This window comes from Capricornis sumatraensis, chromosome 11 (assembly GCF_032405125.1).
Source record: "Capricornis sumatraensis isolate serow.1 chromosome 11, serow.2, whole genome shotgun sequence".
In the NCBI taxonomy this organism is placed as follows: Eukaryota; Metazoa; Chordata; class Mammalia; order Artiodactyla; family Bovidae; genus Capricornis; species Capricornis sumatraensis.
This window is the reverse complement of record NC_091079.1, coordinates 73,765,039-73,783,569: the sequence shown is the minus strand read 5'-3', so window position 1 is coordinate 73,783,569 and position 18,531 is coordinate 73,765,039. Positions and strand designations below refer to the sequence as shown.

Below are 18,531 nucleotides of genomic sequence, written 5' to 3'. Positions count from 1 at the left end.
TGTTCAAAAAAAAGAGTCACACAACTCTTTCTAAATCAAAAAGCTAGAAATGATTTTAGTCGTGAGAAACACCCTCTGAAAGCTGAGATAGGCCCAAACTAGGCCTCCTTGTGCCTAACTGCCAAGTTGTAAAGAAGATGGTGGGTCCATGAAGAGTTTATTTTAGTAGCTAGTAACTTGTTTTTCCCATTTGCACAGATTTTTTAAATTTAAGTTCTTCTCCCCTCATATCAAAGACAGCTTTTTTCCTTTGTGTCATTTACTTCCATTTTCTTTAATGCACCCAAGGCTGCTCCAAGGTTATAGCAACAGCTGATAACAGTTTCTGTTTACTTGGCTTTCTACCTTTTACCTTCAGTGTCCGTTTGTCACGGCCATTGGACTGCTCAGTAACCAGAGTAAATTTCGAGAGTATCAGATGCTTTTTCACCAGAAGCCACAATCTCCTAGGGCTGGAAAGAGACACTTTTCTAGGAGCCTGCTTATCATCCACCCATACAACAGATTTCTACCCTTGCAGAGCTGCTGTGGACACTGCTAATCATAAGCTGGAGTGTTACAGAGAAATTCTAGCTAAAAAGTCTGGTCATCCAAGTTAATCTCCGCCTTCCCCATCAGGGGACTTCCATGGCTGTTTCTGCAAGGACTTTGCCTATTTACTGCTCTGATCACATCCATTTTGAGACCTTCCCAGAGTTTTCCAGCCGCTGTAGAGATGCAGCGGTGTTAAAGTGCCTGCAGTTGCAAGTCTTTTAAATGGAGGTGGTGGTATTAAGGCTTAACTGAGACAGTGTTCAGTATAGTGCCTGATGTACACATAACAGGTGCTCAGCAATGGTAGGTGTTGTGGGCTCCTATACACACTTCTTTACGAGTACTTGCACACACTTCTTCCTCATGGGATCCTGTGCACACCTCCCATATATTACACCACCCACTGATGTTGCAGCCCTTTCCCTGAGCAGAGTGGCAAAAGTTGACTGATCTTAACTAAGTTCATTTTTACACACCTTTAAGTTGAACTATAATAAGAGGAAAGATTTACCTGGTGCTCGGCACCACCTAAGAATTTTAACTATCAATGAATGACTCTTTGTCATCCAGGGAGGTGAACATTATCCCCATTACATGTGTAAGGAAACTAAAGCTTAGAAAGGCATTGTGTGCCAGCTTGATTTAAAGGAAAACAGTAAGCTTTGGGAGCAGGTTTTTTAGTGGTTAGTCAACATTCTAAGTGGACTATGATTTCCAAAGCCTCTCTTCTCTTGACACTATGAGCTGCCTAAGAGTGAGCTTTTAGGAATTCCTCTCTAGTTCTTACATGGCGCTAGTGGCAAGAACCTGGCTGCCAACTCAGGAGGCGTAAGAGACGCGGATTCTATCCCCAGGTCGGGAGGATTCCTTGGAGGAGGGCATGGCAACCCACTCCAGTAATCTTGCCTGGGAAATCCCAGTGGATAGAGGAGCCTGGCAGGCGACAGTCCCTGGGGTCACACGACTGAGACACAGGACTGCACAGCACAGTGTGGAAATTATTAAGACTGCTTTCATTTTGCATTTTCTCCATGTAACCAAGTCAGAAATAACATGCTGGTTCAGAAAACTTAAACGTCAGTTTAAAATGCCAGCACGTATTGTTTACTGTTTTAAGTGAGGCTACCAACCCACTTCAAACTCTGTTAGCTATTTGATTGCAAGAAAGGAGAGGAAGGATCTTATTCACCATCAAATTAGAGAAATATTGCTGTTGGTAATGGTTTTCATATTCTAGTCTATTAAAGCCATGATCTAGCAAAATTTTAATTTTTCAGTTATTCAAATAGCTTTGATCAGAAATGATAGCTTTCAAGGAGCAAGAGTGAAAATATCTCTGAAGGTGAGTCGGGTAAGATTGGCACAGGGAGGAACTCTGTGGCCACAAGGAGAAAAGTTCTGATACCTGCCTTTAGCATTTAGTAGGGGAGCCTGGGCTTCTCTGGTGGCTCAGATGGTAAAGAATATGCCTGCAATGCGGGAGACCCGAGTTCCATCCCTGGGTGGGGAAGGTCCTCTGGAGAAGGGAAAGGCAACCCACTCTAGTATTCTCACCTGGAGAATTCCATGGACAGAGGAGCCTGGAGGATTATAGTCCATGGGGCTGCAAACAGTCAGACGTGACTGAGTGACTAACACTCATAGACACAAGGGAGCCTGGACTGTGGGCTTTACGTCATCATTTCGCATCCGTAATCCCAGATGCCCCCATGGCCTCTGTAGATGGAATGAGAGACCCTCTTCCCAGTCAAATCAACAGAGAGTGCCAACGAAGTTCTGTGAGAAATGGTTAGAAAACATCTCCATCAAGCAGAAAACATCTCCATCAAGCATGCAGTTGTTTAGGACAGTAGAGGATGGAGTCCTTCAGCATTATCCAGAGTACTTACTCTTCCAACGAACTGAGAGTTACCCCCAGGAGCTCTTACATGCACCGGCAGTTTTCAAAGAACTGGTATATGGTGAACTGGCTTTCAAACTGTTCTCAGAGGTGACTCTGGAACCACTGCCAGAGATGAGAAAGAGGCAAATAGGAGGTCTCCGGGCCTGGTGTCCTGTTCCCAGATCTGCACTTTTATGTCTTCTGTGTGTTAGGTTTTTTAATGTTGAAAAATTATTTTGACAGAGAGGTGCTGTGCCTTTTACAGAACTTAAACACTGCTGAAATATTCCAGTATTTTAGCACAAACTCTTTTGAGTAGCACTTAAACCTTTTTTTAATTTTAAAATTCTTTGAAATCATTGTATAACCGTTAGTTACCACAATCATTGTGACTGAGGGAGAATCAGCGGTCAAAGTGGAGCCTGCCTTCCTGTGGTTTAAAAATAACTACCTGACTTACTTTACTCTGTAAAATAGGATCTAGGTTCATTGTAAAGCAATTATCCTCCAGGGAAGAGGGCAGGGAAACTACCTGATAGAAACTTGTTGTATTCTATTTGGATTTCTAATTGATTTTTCAGGACCATTGGGAGTTTGTTGACGTTCTTTCAAGACTTGATTTCTGTAAACTGCTGTTTTTAATGGCCCAAGTTACTGCTTCATTGTACACATTTTGCCTGGCAAGACTGGGAATAAGTGAATTTTGTAAAAGAGCTCACTGAGCCAAAATGGAAGTCAGAAACCACCCTAAAACTTTTAAAATGAAAAATCCTCAAAAGAAAAAGTATCAGACCCAACCACTACTAAGGCAGGGCCTAAGACAAACACAAATCACAGACTTCCTTTTTCTTCTGCCACAAATGCCAGAAACGCCTGGCATCTGAGTGTATTGCCTTTTTTTTTTTCTCCTTTCTGAACAGCTCAACTTGGAAAGGTCAGCCTATCCCTTTGGGAAAAATCTTTTCTTGTAAATTGGAATGTTTGCACACAAAACTGTAGGAAATGTTTAACATTTGCTTTGATGGGACAGCAGTTTGTTCAATAGAGTAGAATTGTTCTCCTTTTTCCATTTTCCTGTCTGTTTGTACATCACAGGCACCCAAATTATGGAAAGCAACTTTGAGGCACTTCTTTCTATGGGGTCAGATGATCCTGTCCACAAAACCAGCCAACGCCTTGGACTTCCGAAATGCAGGCTGTGTTCCATCTTTTATTTACTCCGAAGGACTCATTTGTAAGAGACTTTGTTCTGAATAAAAGCAGTAATTTTCCACAGACTATACATAGTGAAACCCTGGAAAAGGAGGAGGAGGAGATGCTGGAGGAAGGAAGCGGGGAGAAAAAGAAAAATGGAATAACTAAGTCCTGTTTTACCTTTGCACAAATTTGTTTCCGTGTGTATAACACATGTTGTACAGTGTCCAGTGTTTCAATGAGTTAACTTTCTGTGAGTCTTCTTGTTTACATTTTAAAAAGATAAAGGTCATTAAGACAACAAAGCAAGTTGCTGTTTGTGATCAGCTGCCTCCAATGTGATGATCAACATAAATGTTTGTGGTTCATGGAGAAATCTCCTTCACCAGAACCCATCTTGCCATCCATCTTGAACTGATGAAGAACAGTGCTGATTTTATGTGGTTCTATTCTTTTCTGTAGCAACACATGGATACCAAAAGCACGCTTGTAATTTCTCTTAAAAATGCTTAACTTGGCAACGACGAAAACTAAACAACACCGGGAGGGATTGTAAGGAAGATGGCCATATCTAGGCGTAGGTCTGGACTGGACTGCAGGAAGGGACCTGAGTCAGCATGGTTCCTTATTTTGGGAGGCTTCCGATTATTCACTTCCCTTTCATTTCTGCCAAGTCCCTCTGCTACTGAGCGTGTGCTGTGTAAGAGCCCACATGTGTCCCTGAGGCATATGAGTGTCCCATGGTAGAAATGGACTGACTATCCAAGACAACCCACTTCTCTCCATGGCTCCATCCTATCCCTTCTCACTTCCCAAGGACTTCCCTCCTTCAATTAATTCTTTCTCTCCTAGGTCATCAGTTTCTTCATTGGCTCAATCACAAAAGTGTACAAACATTATTTCTTCTCAGTATTGACAAAAATAAAACAAATCCTTGAAACTCATATCCCCTTATAATTATTACCCACAGCCCTCCTCTTCTTCATAGTAAAACTTCAAAATAAGTTAGCTACACACACTGATTCTTCCTCTCTTCCATTCACTCTCCAACCTCCTCCCATCCGGCTTCAATTCCCATTTTTGCAAAGAAAATGACCTCCACAGTCACTAAGATTTTGATGTCAAAGCCAGTGGACATCTATCTGTTCTCATGCAACTCAGCTTCTAATAGGACTTCAACACAGTTGGCCATTCTCTGCTCTTGGCTTTCGAGATCACCAAGTTTTCCTCCTGCCTTTGGGCTGTGTCTCTGCAGACATTTTGTCGGTTATTCATCCTCTACCTCTATCTAGACGTGGAAGCACCATAGGACTCAGTTCCCAGCCTTCTCCTCTTTACACTCTCCCTGGATGATTTCATCCATCCCATGGTTTTACATAGTACGTGAACGCTGAAGAACCCTGGTCCTGATGACTCCTGTGACATTCACACTCACACACACAATTACTCTCTTGACATTTACACACAGATATTTAATAGACATCTCAAATTTACTGTTCTAAACTCGTTTCTCTTGGACTTTTCCATTCTCAGTAAATGACACCACTATTGAGCCAGATGCTCAAGTCAAACACTGTGAGACATCCTTAGTTTCTCTTCCTTAAACCCTATCTCATCTCTTCTCCATATTCCACCAATCAGCAAATCACATCAGTTTTATTTTCAAGATATATCTTTAACTGTTCAACTTAATCTTTATATCCACTTCTACCTCCGAAGTGTCATCATCACTCATTCGGACTATCACAGTGGTCTTCCTGCTGTCACTCCTGCTCCCGTACATCCTGCACAGAGCAGACACAGAGTTTATAAAAAAGAAGAGAAGCCAGATTGTATCATTGCCTTGTATAAAGTCTGTTAATATTTCTCACTGCTCTGGGCATAAACTCAAACCAACCCTCCCACGGTTTGCATGGCCCCATATGAACTAGCTTGTCCTCCACTTCTCAACCACCTCCTTCCCTCTCACTCTGCTTTAGACACATTGGCCGCCTTGATGTCCCTCTAACATATCCAGCCCTTTTTTGCCTCAAGAACTTTGCCTCTGTTCTTTCTGCAACATTTTACCTCCCATATCTTCACTGATTGGCTTTCATCCATTAACACTACATTGTTGGCATTTCTTCAGATATGTGTTCCTTGCCTTTACCCCCAAACCTCTCGGTCAAAACACCTCATTTCCTTGGAAGCACTTACCATTATTCAGAGTTAACTTGTTCATCCGATGGCGTGTTCTATCTTTCACAGATAGAATGTAAGCTCCCTGAGGGCAGAATCCTTGCCTGTCCCCTTCACTATTGATAACAGACCTAGCAAGGTGTCTAGGATGAGAGCACCCAATAAGTATTTGTTCGATGAATTCATTCAACAGCTCTGATTAGAACTCCCTACTATGTGCCACCTACCATTCTAAGTTCTTGACATTTATCTGTGAATAAAACAGAATACAAATCCCTAATATTTTAGTGGGGGAGATGGGGACTAACCAAGATATAGTCAGCAAAAATATAGTATGTCTGAGGGCATGGCAACTCACTGCAGTATTCTTGCCTGGAGAATCCCATGGACAGAGGAGTCTGGTGGGCTACAGTCCATGGGGTTGTAAACAGTTGGACATAACTGAAGCGACTTAGTACACAAAGCTGATTAAGTGCCGTGGAAGAATTGTTTCTGGGGAAAACTTAGGATATTCTCCAGTCTCTTCCCTTTGTGTGCAAACTGGAAAAGGCATGTGCTTTGCACACTTGAAACCTTGGCTTCTAGAGATGAATGATGACACTCTAAGCAATTTACCTCTTTTAAGGTTCAGCTGCCTTAACTGTAAAATAGAATAATACCCACTTCTCAAGGCTAGTGTAAAGAACAAATGGAATAATACAGATTTGATACTATCTCATCCCTTCCAGATTGGAGAAGGAAATGGCAACCCACTCCAGTGTTCTTGCCTGGAGAATCCCAGGGACAGAGGAGCCTGGTGGGCTGCCATCTGTGAGGTCGCACAGAGTCGGACACGACTGAAGCGACTCAGCAGCAGCAGCAGCAGCAGCATCCCTTCCAGTCACCCACCCTCACCCTATTACTCCAAGGGCAGAAGCCAAATGGTGCGGTATCTCCTCCCCCTCTGAACCCCTAGCATGCTTTCAAACAAAATCAATCCAAATTCCTGAAAACACTCAGTATATCTGAATAAGTACAGGGTTGGCCTAAAGTTCAACTGGTTTCTTCTGTTATATCTTATGAAAAAACATGAACAATCTTGTGGCCAACCCAACATGGGGACAAACAAGTGTACGGATAACTGCAGAGCCAACAATCAAAGCCACTTTTACTCAGAAATAATGCTTCGTAAACACTTCTTCAATTGCAGTTTTTATTTATTTCTATTTTGGCCGTGCTGGCTCTTCATTGCTTCATACGCTTTCCCCCGCTGCGGCAAGCAGGGGCTTCTCTACAGTTGCGCTGCAGTACTTGGGGTTCTCCTTGCAGTGGCTTCTCTTGTTGCAGAGCATAGGACTCTAGGGCTCTCGAGCTTCGGTAGTTATGGGGCTTGGGCTCAGTAGTTGCAGTTTCCAGGCTCAATAGTTGTGGCACAGGGACTTAGCAGTCCACAGCATGTAGGATCTTTCCAGATCAGGGATCGAACCTGTGTCTCCTGCATTGGCAGGTAGATTCTTTACCACTGAGCCACCAGGGAAGCCCAGAAAATAATGCATTTTAAAAGATAGAGTGGGAAGTCCTCACCTGTATTAAACAATTATTTTTCCCTTTTTATCGTTTAATTCCATTTTTACATTTCCTACTGTTAACGATGGAAGGGTGTGCCATCCATATAGTCTTTCTTATCATATGCAGAAGTAAAATCACAGAGATAGTTATTTTATAGGAGGATAGAACATTTATTTCAATGGAAACACTAATCTCTATTTTCATCATGCTGAAGTGTGTGGTTACAAATGATTTTCAACGAAACACTATATATAATAAGCAAAAAATAAGTTAATACAATGTAAACCTTACATACAGTTTCATCAATTACCAGGTTTAGGAACACACAAGCCATTTCAGACTCTGGAGCTACATTTAGTTTAAAAAAACTGCAAACACTCAAACCTTATCAACCCCAAGTAAGACACTAAAGAGCTATTCAAGGCTTCTTCCAACCCATTACACAAATACATTTTTATTTTTGGTTACAGTCCCCTGCTATGCACAAGACCATTGGAATGCTGTTAACAATTACACATTTTTGAAAAACGGGACAAAGCAAAGCAAGGAGATAACATGCCAGCCTTACAGAAGCTGTCTTGAAAGTGCAAACTCTGCATTTTCTCTTCCTGAACCACTAGGATAATAAGCAGGGGTACCTCGGACGACAAAGGCAGGGTCACAAACATGCTTTCTCTATCACACCGGTGGGACACTGACTGGAACCAGGTCTTCATGCCTTTGAAGATACCTCCGGTTTTCAACAGGGAACAGGCTTTCAACTAAATATAGTGCAAATCAAATACCGAGGAGCAAAGAACGACAGAACCAGGCCCGCCACCGGTCGACCCTGCGGCTTCTCCACCGGGCACCGTGCCACACGGGGTGGGGGCAGGAGGGCCCACCCCACCGAAGCCACATCGTCTGTTTAGGTTTTGATGTGCTCGGTGGTGCGGCGGAGTGAATGCAGGGCCACCACGCAGCAGCCCCGTAGCAGGGCCCCGATGTTGTACAGGGGATCCGTGCCCCCCCTCTGAGTACTGAACGCCCACAGCACGGTGGGGACCACGGGGGCCCCCACGGCCAGCAGATCCACCAGGAAGCTGCGGCTCCAGTAGCGCCCGGCGATGCCCCCTGCGCGGGCCAGGGGGCCCGGGCCGTCCAGCCTCACCTCCTCCTCCTCCGCCGCCGCCTCCCAGCCCGCAAAGTCCAGCTCTCTCATGAGGCGGTTCCCACGCGCCTCGGGACCCGCCGCGGGGGACCGGGTCTCCACGGGAGACAAAAGGATGGCCGAGTTTGGATTCCGGGGAGTTAAATCGACCACGAAGGCGGAGGTGGGCTCCGGGAAGCTTTCGGTCGAGTCGTCCCCGGACTCCTCGTCGGGGGTCGCGGCGCTGGAGGAGGGCCAGGGGTCCTGCAGCCGGAGCACGTGCTGGAGAAGCTCGGAGAAGGCCGGGCTGTAGGGCACCACGTCGGTCTGCACCGCCCGCTCCGCCACCGCGCGGCGCCCTCGGCGGCCCACCGCCGCCGCCTCGCCGCCCAGCGCCACGACCTCGGCGCCCGGCAGCTCCGGCTCCGGGATGGCGCCTGTCACCAGCTCCTCCAACACATCCTCGCCGGGGGCCGCGCCGTCTGCCCCCAGCAACTCGCTGTCGGCCCCTTCTTCCGTGGCCGGCTCCTCCGGGGACAGAGCATCCTCCGACGGCCCCAAGGCCGCGCCGAGGACTAAGCCCTTCTCCGGGGACTCACAGGGGAAGTCGAGGCACAGCTCATCCCTCAGCGAGCCGCTGTGCGCCATCTCCATGCTCTGGAGGAGCGACTCCAGCTTCTTGTTCTGAATGTTGATGTCCACAAAATATTTCTGAATGCCTTTGTCTTTATCGGCCAGGCTGCTCCGCATCGTTTCGATGACCTGTTTGAGTTGCTTGATCTCCTTCCGGGCCTCCTTGAGGGCCAGCTGGGCCTCCACCCGGTGGCACTCTTCCTCAATCCAGTCCTCACGCATTCGGGCAAGCTGGGACTTCAGCTCCACGATCTCACTCTCCCTAGAGCCAGAAGACAAGCGCCGCTCAGGAAAAAAAAAAATAAGTCAACTCTGACACCCCGTCTGGAGCCCATGCTCTCCCACCGAAACATACAGGTTATGTAAGTTTCTGTTTTTTTCTTTCTTTTGAAGGTATTAGCCCTGAACTGCCCCCACCTTTTAACTGTAAAATAGCTAAAATAAGAACAGTGACTAGAAGCAGAATAAAAATTTCGCTATGATTGTTTTTCTCTCCTTTTTCATAGTGTCCACTCTATGTCTGACATGACACTAAGTACTTTTCAAGCATCCTGCTTAGTCGCTCAGTCGTGTCCGACTTTTTGTGACCCCCCATAGACTGTAGCTCACCAGGCTCCCCTATCCATGGGGATTCTCCAGGCAAGAATATTGGAGTGGGTTGCCATGCCCTCCTCCAGGAGAACTTACCAATCCAGGGATCGAACCCAGGTCTCCGGCATTGCAGGCATATTCTTGACGGTCTGAGCCATCTTTCAAGCATTATTCTCTGTTTAATACAGACTAGTTTTATTGCACTTTGCCTTATCATGCTTTGTAGATACTATGTCTTTTACAAATTGAAGGTTTGTGGTAACCCTGCTTTGTCAGACACTGGTTAGCATTTTTTAGCAATTAGGATATTTTTAAATTAAGGTTTATACATTTTTTTAGGTATAATGCTGCTGCTGCTGCTGCTGCTGCTAAGTTGCTTCAGTCGTGTCCGACTCTGTGTGACCCCAGAGACGGCAGCCCACCAGGTTCCCCCGTCCATGGGATTCTCCAGGCAAGAACACTGGAGTGGGTTGCCATTTCCTTCTCCAATGCATGAAAGTGAAAAGTGAAAGTGAAGTCGCTCAGTCGTGTCCGACTCTTAGTGACCCCATGGACTGCAGCCTACCAGGCTCCTCCGTCCATGGGATTTTCCAGGCAAGAGTACTGGAGTGGGGTGCCATTGCCTTCTCCAGTAGGTATTTGCACACTTAATAGACTCCAGTGTAATAAAACAACTTTTATATGTGCTAAGAAGTGAAAAATTTCATATAACTCACTTTATTACAATTTGCTTTATTGCAGTGGTCTGGAACCAAACCTGCAATATCTCCGAGGCAGTCCTGTATTTAATATTGGAAATTATTTTATTAGAACACAGAGTCTCTTAGCCTGCTTTAAACTTCATAGCCTACTCTTTCATATGTCCACAAAACAATCTGTGGAAGGAAAGTCCATATCACTTTTAATTATGTGTCAAAGGCAGAAGACAGACTGATAAACTTTAGCACTGCAAAACAGTTCTGAGCATATTCCAATGATAACTTAAAAAACATTTTTAAATCATAAAAAGTTACATGTTTCAAGGACTTTATGAAATGTTGATAATTCTATCTCTTCTCAGGCAAGATGATATTAGATCCATCCTACACTGAAGGGAATGGTTAGCTTCTTCACAGGACAGTATTTCTAGATATTTGTCAAAAAATTTTTTTCCTTACATATAATTTCTTCCTAGTCAATGTAAATGTATGTCCTCATTCTCAGTGAATATGACAAGACCACATAGTCAGGATTCTGACATATTTGAAGAGATGTTGTACATATTGCTTCTTTAAGTTTAGGCTTGACTATTCTCTAGTTTCACTGCCTTTCCACACCTCCCTCCCAGAGATTCAAACTGTCCCAGAGAATCCTCAGAACATAAAACAAGACTTCCAGAAAGTATGATCTGACTCATGTCACCGTCAACCCTGGTCAGAGCTCTCAGAAAAACTACCAAGCAAAAATCTGGCCTGTCCCAAGACGTCAAAGGTCTTTTCTCTCTGAGATAAGATCTCTTAAGCTTGGGCTGTTGCTTTTCTTTTTTTCAATTACCGTAACACTCCGCCAAGAATAATGAACCTTTTCCTTCAGCACAGAAATAGCTTGCAGGAATCACAATGCACACGGCCATCCACTCTCTGACACAGATAAACAGGGCTTCATAGGGGCCAACTGTGTGTGACCCCTTCTGCTGGAAGTACGGCATTGTTCCTGCAAGTGTTCTGTCCTTTAAAAATAGCTCTGCACACACCCAGCTCTTCACGTCAAAGCTAGACACACCCAGGAAAAGCAGAGGGTCCCTTCCAATTCAGGAGGGTTCCCTGAACTCCTGAAAGAGTCAAATCTCTCAGGATTATCAAATGACTGTTCTGAGAGACTGATTTAAGAAATCTGACAAAAATTAAATGAAGTCATTTTTCTTCTTTTCTACAGCGTGGGTTCACATTTCACTTTACGGAAAAAGAAAGCGTTCTAAGCCACAGCGTGCAGGGAACGCGAATTCACCTCTCATACAGACGGCGCTCAGACTCCTTGAGCTTGGTCTTCAGGTGTCTCACCGTAACCTCTTTCTGCTGCAGCGGAGTCAAGTACTGCTCAGGATTTGGGGGTTTGACACCATGATTTTCACCACAGGACATGTACCTTCCAGACCGCCTGAAACAATCCAAGTAAATGAAATATTACTTTTTCTATTAAAAGGAAAGTTAAGGCACAGCTATAACAGCTTGAGAAGAAATGGCAGCTGTGTGCTGGGATCTTAAAGCCCAACAGTGAGTGGCCTCACTTTGATCCCTGGATTGGGAACATCCCCTGGAGAAGGGATAGGCTACCCACTGGAGTCTTCTTGGGCTTCCCTGCTGGTTCAGACGGTAAAGAATCCACCTGCAATGCAGGAGAGACCTGGGTTCAATCCCTGGGTTGGGAAAATCCCCTGGAGAAGGGAACAGTATTCTTGCCTGGAAAATTCCATGGACAGAGGAGCCTGGCAGGCTACAGTCCTTGGGGTCGCAGAGTCAAACATGACTGAGCGGCTTTCACTTCTCTTCACTTCAGAAGGGGGACAGTCATCCACCTGCCACTCTTAGGACTGCGCATAACTGGGAAGATTGAGGGCGGGGCTTTGTCAAGGGGGTAGGGCCAGGAAAGGGAGATTTTCTGTGGCTTAGGGACGATCTCCTGTAAAATAATGCACAATTGTCTAGAGACCCGCCTGTCAGTTCAGAGTAGGAGGCTGTTATGTTAAAGGACAATGAGCGGGGGTAGGAAGGGAGCGAGATGACCTCGCTTCCACACAATGTGCCAGTTGCCTAAAGATCTTGATTGTTGTTGGTTGAATTCAGATTGTTCTGATATCAGTCCCTGACGTGAGTGTGCTGATTTGGTGTAAAGTTTCCTTCTTTTGAAGGGAAAAGGACTGGTCTACTCGCACCAAATAGGGTTTGTAAGAGAGGCGTCCGGCACTATGAAGCTTCCTTCACTGGAGTCCTGGCCCCTGTCAGGCCTGGCTGAGAGCGGGGCATCCCTCCTGCTCTAAGAAAGCTGACTATGAGACCCGGATGCCTCGGAGGAGGAAGATGGAAGGAGGGCTGGCAGCTTCTTCCCCAATTTAGGACCCGGGCCAAGCCACCGCATCCACCCTGCTGGCCCTGAGCCTGTGCTCCATCCAAGATGGCCCGTGCCCAGCATCCAGTTCCCAACTGGCCTGCTAGGGCCCATCTGGATGTGCAGTTCCTTTTTTCTGCAACCTTGTGCCTTCCAGGGACTAATTCATTCCTTGCTTGACCTTCAGATCTCATTTCAATTTCGCTTTTTCAGAGAGGCCTCCTTGGACCCCTCCAAATGGATCCCGTGTCCACCTTTTTTAAAGTTTTTTTTATGCATATCATTTAAAAAGTCACTATTGAATTTATTACAGTATTGCTCTGTTTTTATGTCTTGCCTATGAGGCATGTGGGATCCTAGGTCCCTGACCAGGGACTGACCCTGCACTCCCCTGCACTGGAAGGCGAAGTCTTTAACCACTGGACCGCCAGGGAATTCCCCGTTCCCAGCTTTTACACAGAATGAGAGGTACTTGCAGAATAATCCTAATGCATTTCTGTCATTAGACGGCTACTGTTTTTCTTCTCCTCTGGGCATCAGCACTGGGACCTCTGTTGTTTATGTCTCTGTTCCCAGTGCTTCACACGGCACTGGACACAGTGTGGTACTCAGTAAACATCTGGTGTTTGAATGAACCGGCAAACACACGAACGACTCTTCCCCATTCGGAGGGAAATGTGTAGGACCGTCCTACTGCTGCTGTGCCATTTCTCCTGCCTAGCCAGTAATTCCTGGGACTGCTGAGCCTTGTTAGAAATTTCTGCAGCAGCCCTTGAAGGACTGAGTGCGGGGAAGTAAAGAGATGTGTCATGTTGCAGAACAAGGCAGGGGATTGAGAGCTGGATGCATGCGGGCTCAGGCTCTCAGTCGTGTCCGACTCTTTGCGACCCCATGGACTGTAGTCCGCCAGGCTCCTCTGTCCTGGTGGATTTGCCAGGCAAGGATACTGGAGTGCCATGCCATGCCTTCCTCCAGGGGATCTTCCCAACCCAGGAATCGAACCTGACTCTCCTACTTGGCAGGCAGAATTCTTTACCACTGAGCCACCAGGGAAGCCACCGTGAGTTTTATATGATGGACAGGGAGGCCCGGTGTGCTGCAATTCATGAGGCCGCAAAGAGTTGGACACGACTGAGCAACTGAACTAAACTGAACTGATATATATGTGTGTGTGTATATATATATATATATCTATTTTTTTTTTTTTTTTCTTAAAGAGAAGCTTACAAGTAGGACAAACTAAGAACCATGAGTCGGGAGATAGATGGCACTCACCTCATGACAGGGCTACAGTCGCTTCCTTTGTACGAGCCGGAGTTGCTGCTGCTCGGGGAAGAAGGCGCATAACTGGGGTGGATGTTAACCGGGCTCAGCTGGTTCCTGCAGAGCATGGCCAGAAGGTCTTTCTCCCGTGGGGAGGGTGGGCTGTTGCCAGACTTGTAGGACGAAGCTCCATTGCTCCGCCCATGGGGACCTCGACTGGGAGAGAAGCATGAAGCCTGTTAGAGTCCCTGGGGCCGGGGATACCAAGTGCGAACGTTCTGTTCCTTCTTAAACCTAGTCACCACCGAGGAGATCCAACCTATAGGGGTCAACCCTATAATGGTTAGAGCAATGTGGCTTTATGAGCGCCTTCTTCCCACCTGCCTGATATTTTCTTTCCTGTGTTATCAGCACAGGGCTCCCTCCCTCTGCTGTTCTTTCAAATAGTTTCTGACCATAAAGCTTGTTTTGGATTAAACCCAGCTGCCTGCTAAGAACACAAACCATGTAAAAGGTTGCTTTGGTTTAGTTTTGTTCCAGAGGCTGTTTTAAAGATGTGGCGTCTATTTCAGTATACCTATTTCTACTTTAAAATATTTGGGTTTTGTTCATGTTGGGTCAGAAAATTGAGGTGGATCATTTGGAGGAACAGGGAGAAGGAATTTGCCCATAAGGAAGAAGGAAAAAACAGGACAGATAAATATAACCCACACAAATGCATCGTCTATAATTTTAACCACCTATATGTTTTCTTTTTCTTTCTACTCCCAATGACTTGTGGTTCTTTTAGTTGCTGAGTTGTGTCCAACCCCTTTGGATGGTGTGGACTGAAGCCCACCAGGCTTCTCTGTCCATGGGATTTCCCAGCAAGAATACTAGAGTGGGTTGCCATTTCCTCCTCCAGGGAATCTTCCCAACCCAGGGATGGCACTGACATCTCCTGCACTGGCAGGTGGGTTCTTTACCACTGAGCCACCTGGGAAGCCCCCATTGACTTAGCAAAACCTTTATCATTTGACTGCTGAAATATTACCCCTTTTCTTTCCCTGCCTCTTGTCTTGCCCTCTCAGCAAGGAGGCTGTCCCTGCGGTGAAAGCAGCTTTTCCAACACGCAATTTGAGTGTCATTGGCCTCCTCAATGCCATTCAGCTTCCAGAATAAAATCCAGGCTCCTTAATACAGTGCCCAAGGTCTGATCCCATCCCCACACCACCGCATTCAACCCATCCTCTCTCTGCCCCTCCTCCCCCCTTTCCCTGCATTCCAGACAATTTAATTTCCTGATGGTCCATGCTCTCCATCATCCTTTTAATTCTGAACTTATTTTCTCCATCTAGAATGTTCTTCTGCTCCCTACCCTAAGCCTCTGGATGCCTCCTACTTTGAGACAGATGGGAACCTTCTCCAAGCAGCCTCCTCTTGACTCCTCCTTCTCTAGGCTGGTGTAGGTGCCGTCCCCTGGGGCTTCCCAACCCGCTGTGCAGACTTCACCATGGAACTTATCACACTGCGTCACCATGGCAGGCTTGTCAGTCCTTCCCACCAGACTAGGGCATCCTGAGGGCAGAAAGATAGCCTGTGCTCTTACATCCCCACTGCCTCCTAGCACAGGTAGGTTCTCCCTAAATGACTGCTAAGTGAGTAAACTGGGTTGAAGTCCTGGCACTGCCACTTACTAGGAACTTAGCAAGTAAGCCACTTACTATTGGGGATATATGAAAACTTTCACAGAGGTGATGGAAATAAAGAATGCATGTTGAATACAATGGATAAGCTATTAAGGCCAATTCAACTGCAAGGTACTATTTTTGGATAATCTTGTTTGAACTTCTCTGTTAATCTAGTTCCATAGATTTGACACTCCCTAGTGTAAGGAATGGGGCTTCCCAGGTGGCACAGTGGTAAAGAATCTGCCTGCCAATGCAGGAGATGCAAGAGGTGCCGGTCCGATCCCTGGGTCGGGAAGATCCCCTGAAGGAGGAAATGGCAACATACTCCAGTATTCATGCCTGGAGAATTCCATGGACAGAGGAGCCCAGTGGGCTACAGTCCATGGGGCTGCAAAGAGGTGGATACGACTGAGTACACATACACACAAAACAGTGTAAGGAATGGGCTTTCTTGGTGGCTCAGAAAAGTGGTAAAGAATCTGCCTGCCAATGCAGAAAACATGAGTTTGATCCCTGGGTCAGGAAGATCCCTTGGAGAAGGAAATGGCAACCCACTCCAGTATTCTTGCCTGGGAAATCCCATAGACAGAGGGGCCTGGTGGACTAGAGTCCATGGGGTCGCAAAGAGTCGGACACAATGACTAAACAGCAACGCAATGTAAGGAAGCATCTTAAGAATGTAGAAATTACTTAAATAGGATAGCACATCTATGTCAGGAATATATCTTGATGACATTACAAGGAAGTAAAAGGGAAAATGATACTTTTCATACAGTAGGGCTGCTTTTGGACAGTCTCTCTTTGCAATTTTGATTGCAAGTGTATCCAACAGACACATCTCACTGAGAAACACCAGTGAATGTCAGTTTAAGTGTGTGTGCTTGGGTCTACTTGGCTCCAAAATTGCAATTACTTAAAATCTGATACAATTTGAACCAGCACTCAACCCAGTAAATCACATATAAATGAAACATCATGAAATTCTAAAGTTAAAAAGTTCTTTCCTTTTGAAATCATCCAAATGGACTCTGCCTCCTTTTTTTTTGTGAAAGGGGACACTTTATTTGGAACAGATGGGCTGATGGCTTTGTGACAAACCAACTTCAGCAACTCTGTGGTAGGGGCGGGGCAGGAAAGAACATGTTCTCTGGCTTGGGAGGTGCTTCTCTCTGCTTCACTTCTAAGTCTGGCACCGACTGGCCTGACTGTTTCTTCATGTGGCTATGAGACATGTGGAGGGTTAACCATTACAGGTTAGGAGAAAAAGTAAAGCGCTACCCCTCATGTTGATCCAGGGAATTCTTCACCAAGAACCTTCTGCAACCCAAGCTCTGTTGTAAGGGCTTTATGAACATTGTTTCACTTAACTTTGACCATCATGGCAATAAGATTTATGACAGTAAGGCTGGTCAGATGATCACTTTCCTTTTACATTACATGAAGTATGGGAAATACTCAAGTTATGAGCAATAAATGAAGCTCAGTGGGGAGGAAAGGGCTTTCCAGGTGGTGCTAGTGGTAAAGAACCCGCCTGCCAATGCATGAGATGAAAGAGACTCATGTTCTATCCCTAGGTTGAGAGGATTCCCTGGGGAGGGCATAGCAACTCACTCCAGTATGCTTGCCTGGAGAATCCTATGGACAGAAGAGCCTGGCGGGCTACACTCTAAGGGGTCACAAAGAGTTGGACTCAGCTCAAGCAACTTAGCATGCACTCAAGCAGGGGGAAAAAGAAAAAAAAAAAACTGGTCCAAGAACTCACAACTCAACTGGGATTTAAATCCAGGTCTCTTAACTCTACAGATATGTCTCCATCTTTCCACAAATGGAATATATTGTTTGGGGCTTGTAAACAGGTATACTAGCTACTGGCAGGGTATGTGGTTATTAAGCTGAAGAATTCACCATCAACTTTTTTAGTTTGGTGCTTGCACTAAGATGTATGATTAGTGACATACAAATTAAATGAGGTGAGGATTTTGTAAGAATTCCTCTGCTATACAAAATAAGCCAAAAACTCTTCAAACACTCTTATCAAACACTACTCAAGTACAATCGAGTCTTGAAATCTATTTCAGGAAATGAGTTAGTAGGCTGTTTGTAAGAGCTAACTTTTAAAAAAGAAACTGCATGCTTTAAATGATCAATTCTGTCCCTTACATTTAGTTTAGTTCAAACGCTAACTTATGTGGGTACAAACATGGGTACAAACATCGTGGATGATGATTTTAAAAAAATTTCAATGGAGAAACAGGATTCCATGCTTTGTCAAGGCCGTGCAAAGGCAAATTTGACATTGCCTTCCTAGCCCTCCCCAAGTCCATTGGACTGGTGGCTAAGACGAATGCAGTCCACAGAGAGAGAGAATTCTGCTACGCTGTGCCCCTTCCTGCAGACCTGAACCAGTAACTGGAAATGAGAGAAACAGGGAGGTGAAGAAGGGATCCTCAGAAGCCACCCAGGGGAATCTCCCTTCAACAGCCCTTGCCCTTTCCTTCAGGCAACATCCTCACCCCTGCCCTCAGCGTCTTCATCATCATCGTCACAGGCTGAACAAGGTCCCCCTCCAATTCACAGGTGGGAGCTCTGACTCCCAGCACCTAGGAATGTGACTGTTTTGGGAAATAGGGCTTTAAAAAGGGTATTTCTGTTAAAACAATGTGCTAGGGTGGGCCTCCATCCAATATGACTAGTGTGCTTATAGGAAGAGGGAATTTGGACACAGACACAGAGGAAAGACCACGTGAGGGAAGAAGGACGAGATGGGCAAGGAGAGGGGCCGCCGCAGGAGGCCAGTCCTGCCAACGCCTTGGATTTCCAGCCTC

The 18,531-nt window shown here is 45.7% G+C and overlaps 1 protein-coding gene across 3 annotated transcripts in view; it reads right to left on the bottom strand.

Moving 5' to 3' along the window:
* Positions 1 to 7,571: 7,571 nt before the first annotated feature.
* SYBU (syntabulin) overlaps positions 7,572 to 18,531 on the bottom strand; it is an 82,266-nt gene continuing 71,306 nt past the window's right edge. For all 3 annotated transcript variants that reach the window (XM_068983730.1, XM_068983731.1, XM_068983732.1), the window contains 3 exons: positions 14,049 to 14,252; positions 11,676 to 11,825; positions 7,572 to 9,360 (listed from right to left, as the gene is read on the bottom strand). In XM_068983730.1, coding sequence (XP_068839831.1) covers positions 8,244 to 9,360; positions 11,676 to 11,825; positions 14,049 to 14,252 — 1,471 coding nt within the window. In that variant the 3' untranslated portion in view covers positions 7,572 to 8,243. The remainder of the gene's footprint in view (positions 9,361 to 11,675; positions 11,826 to 14,048; positions 14,253 to 18,531) is intronic.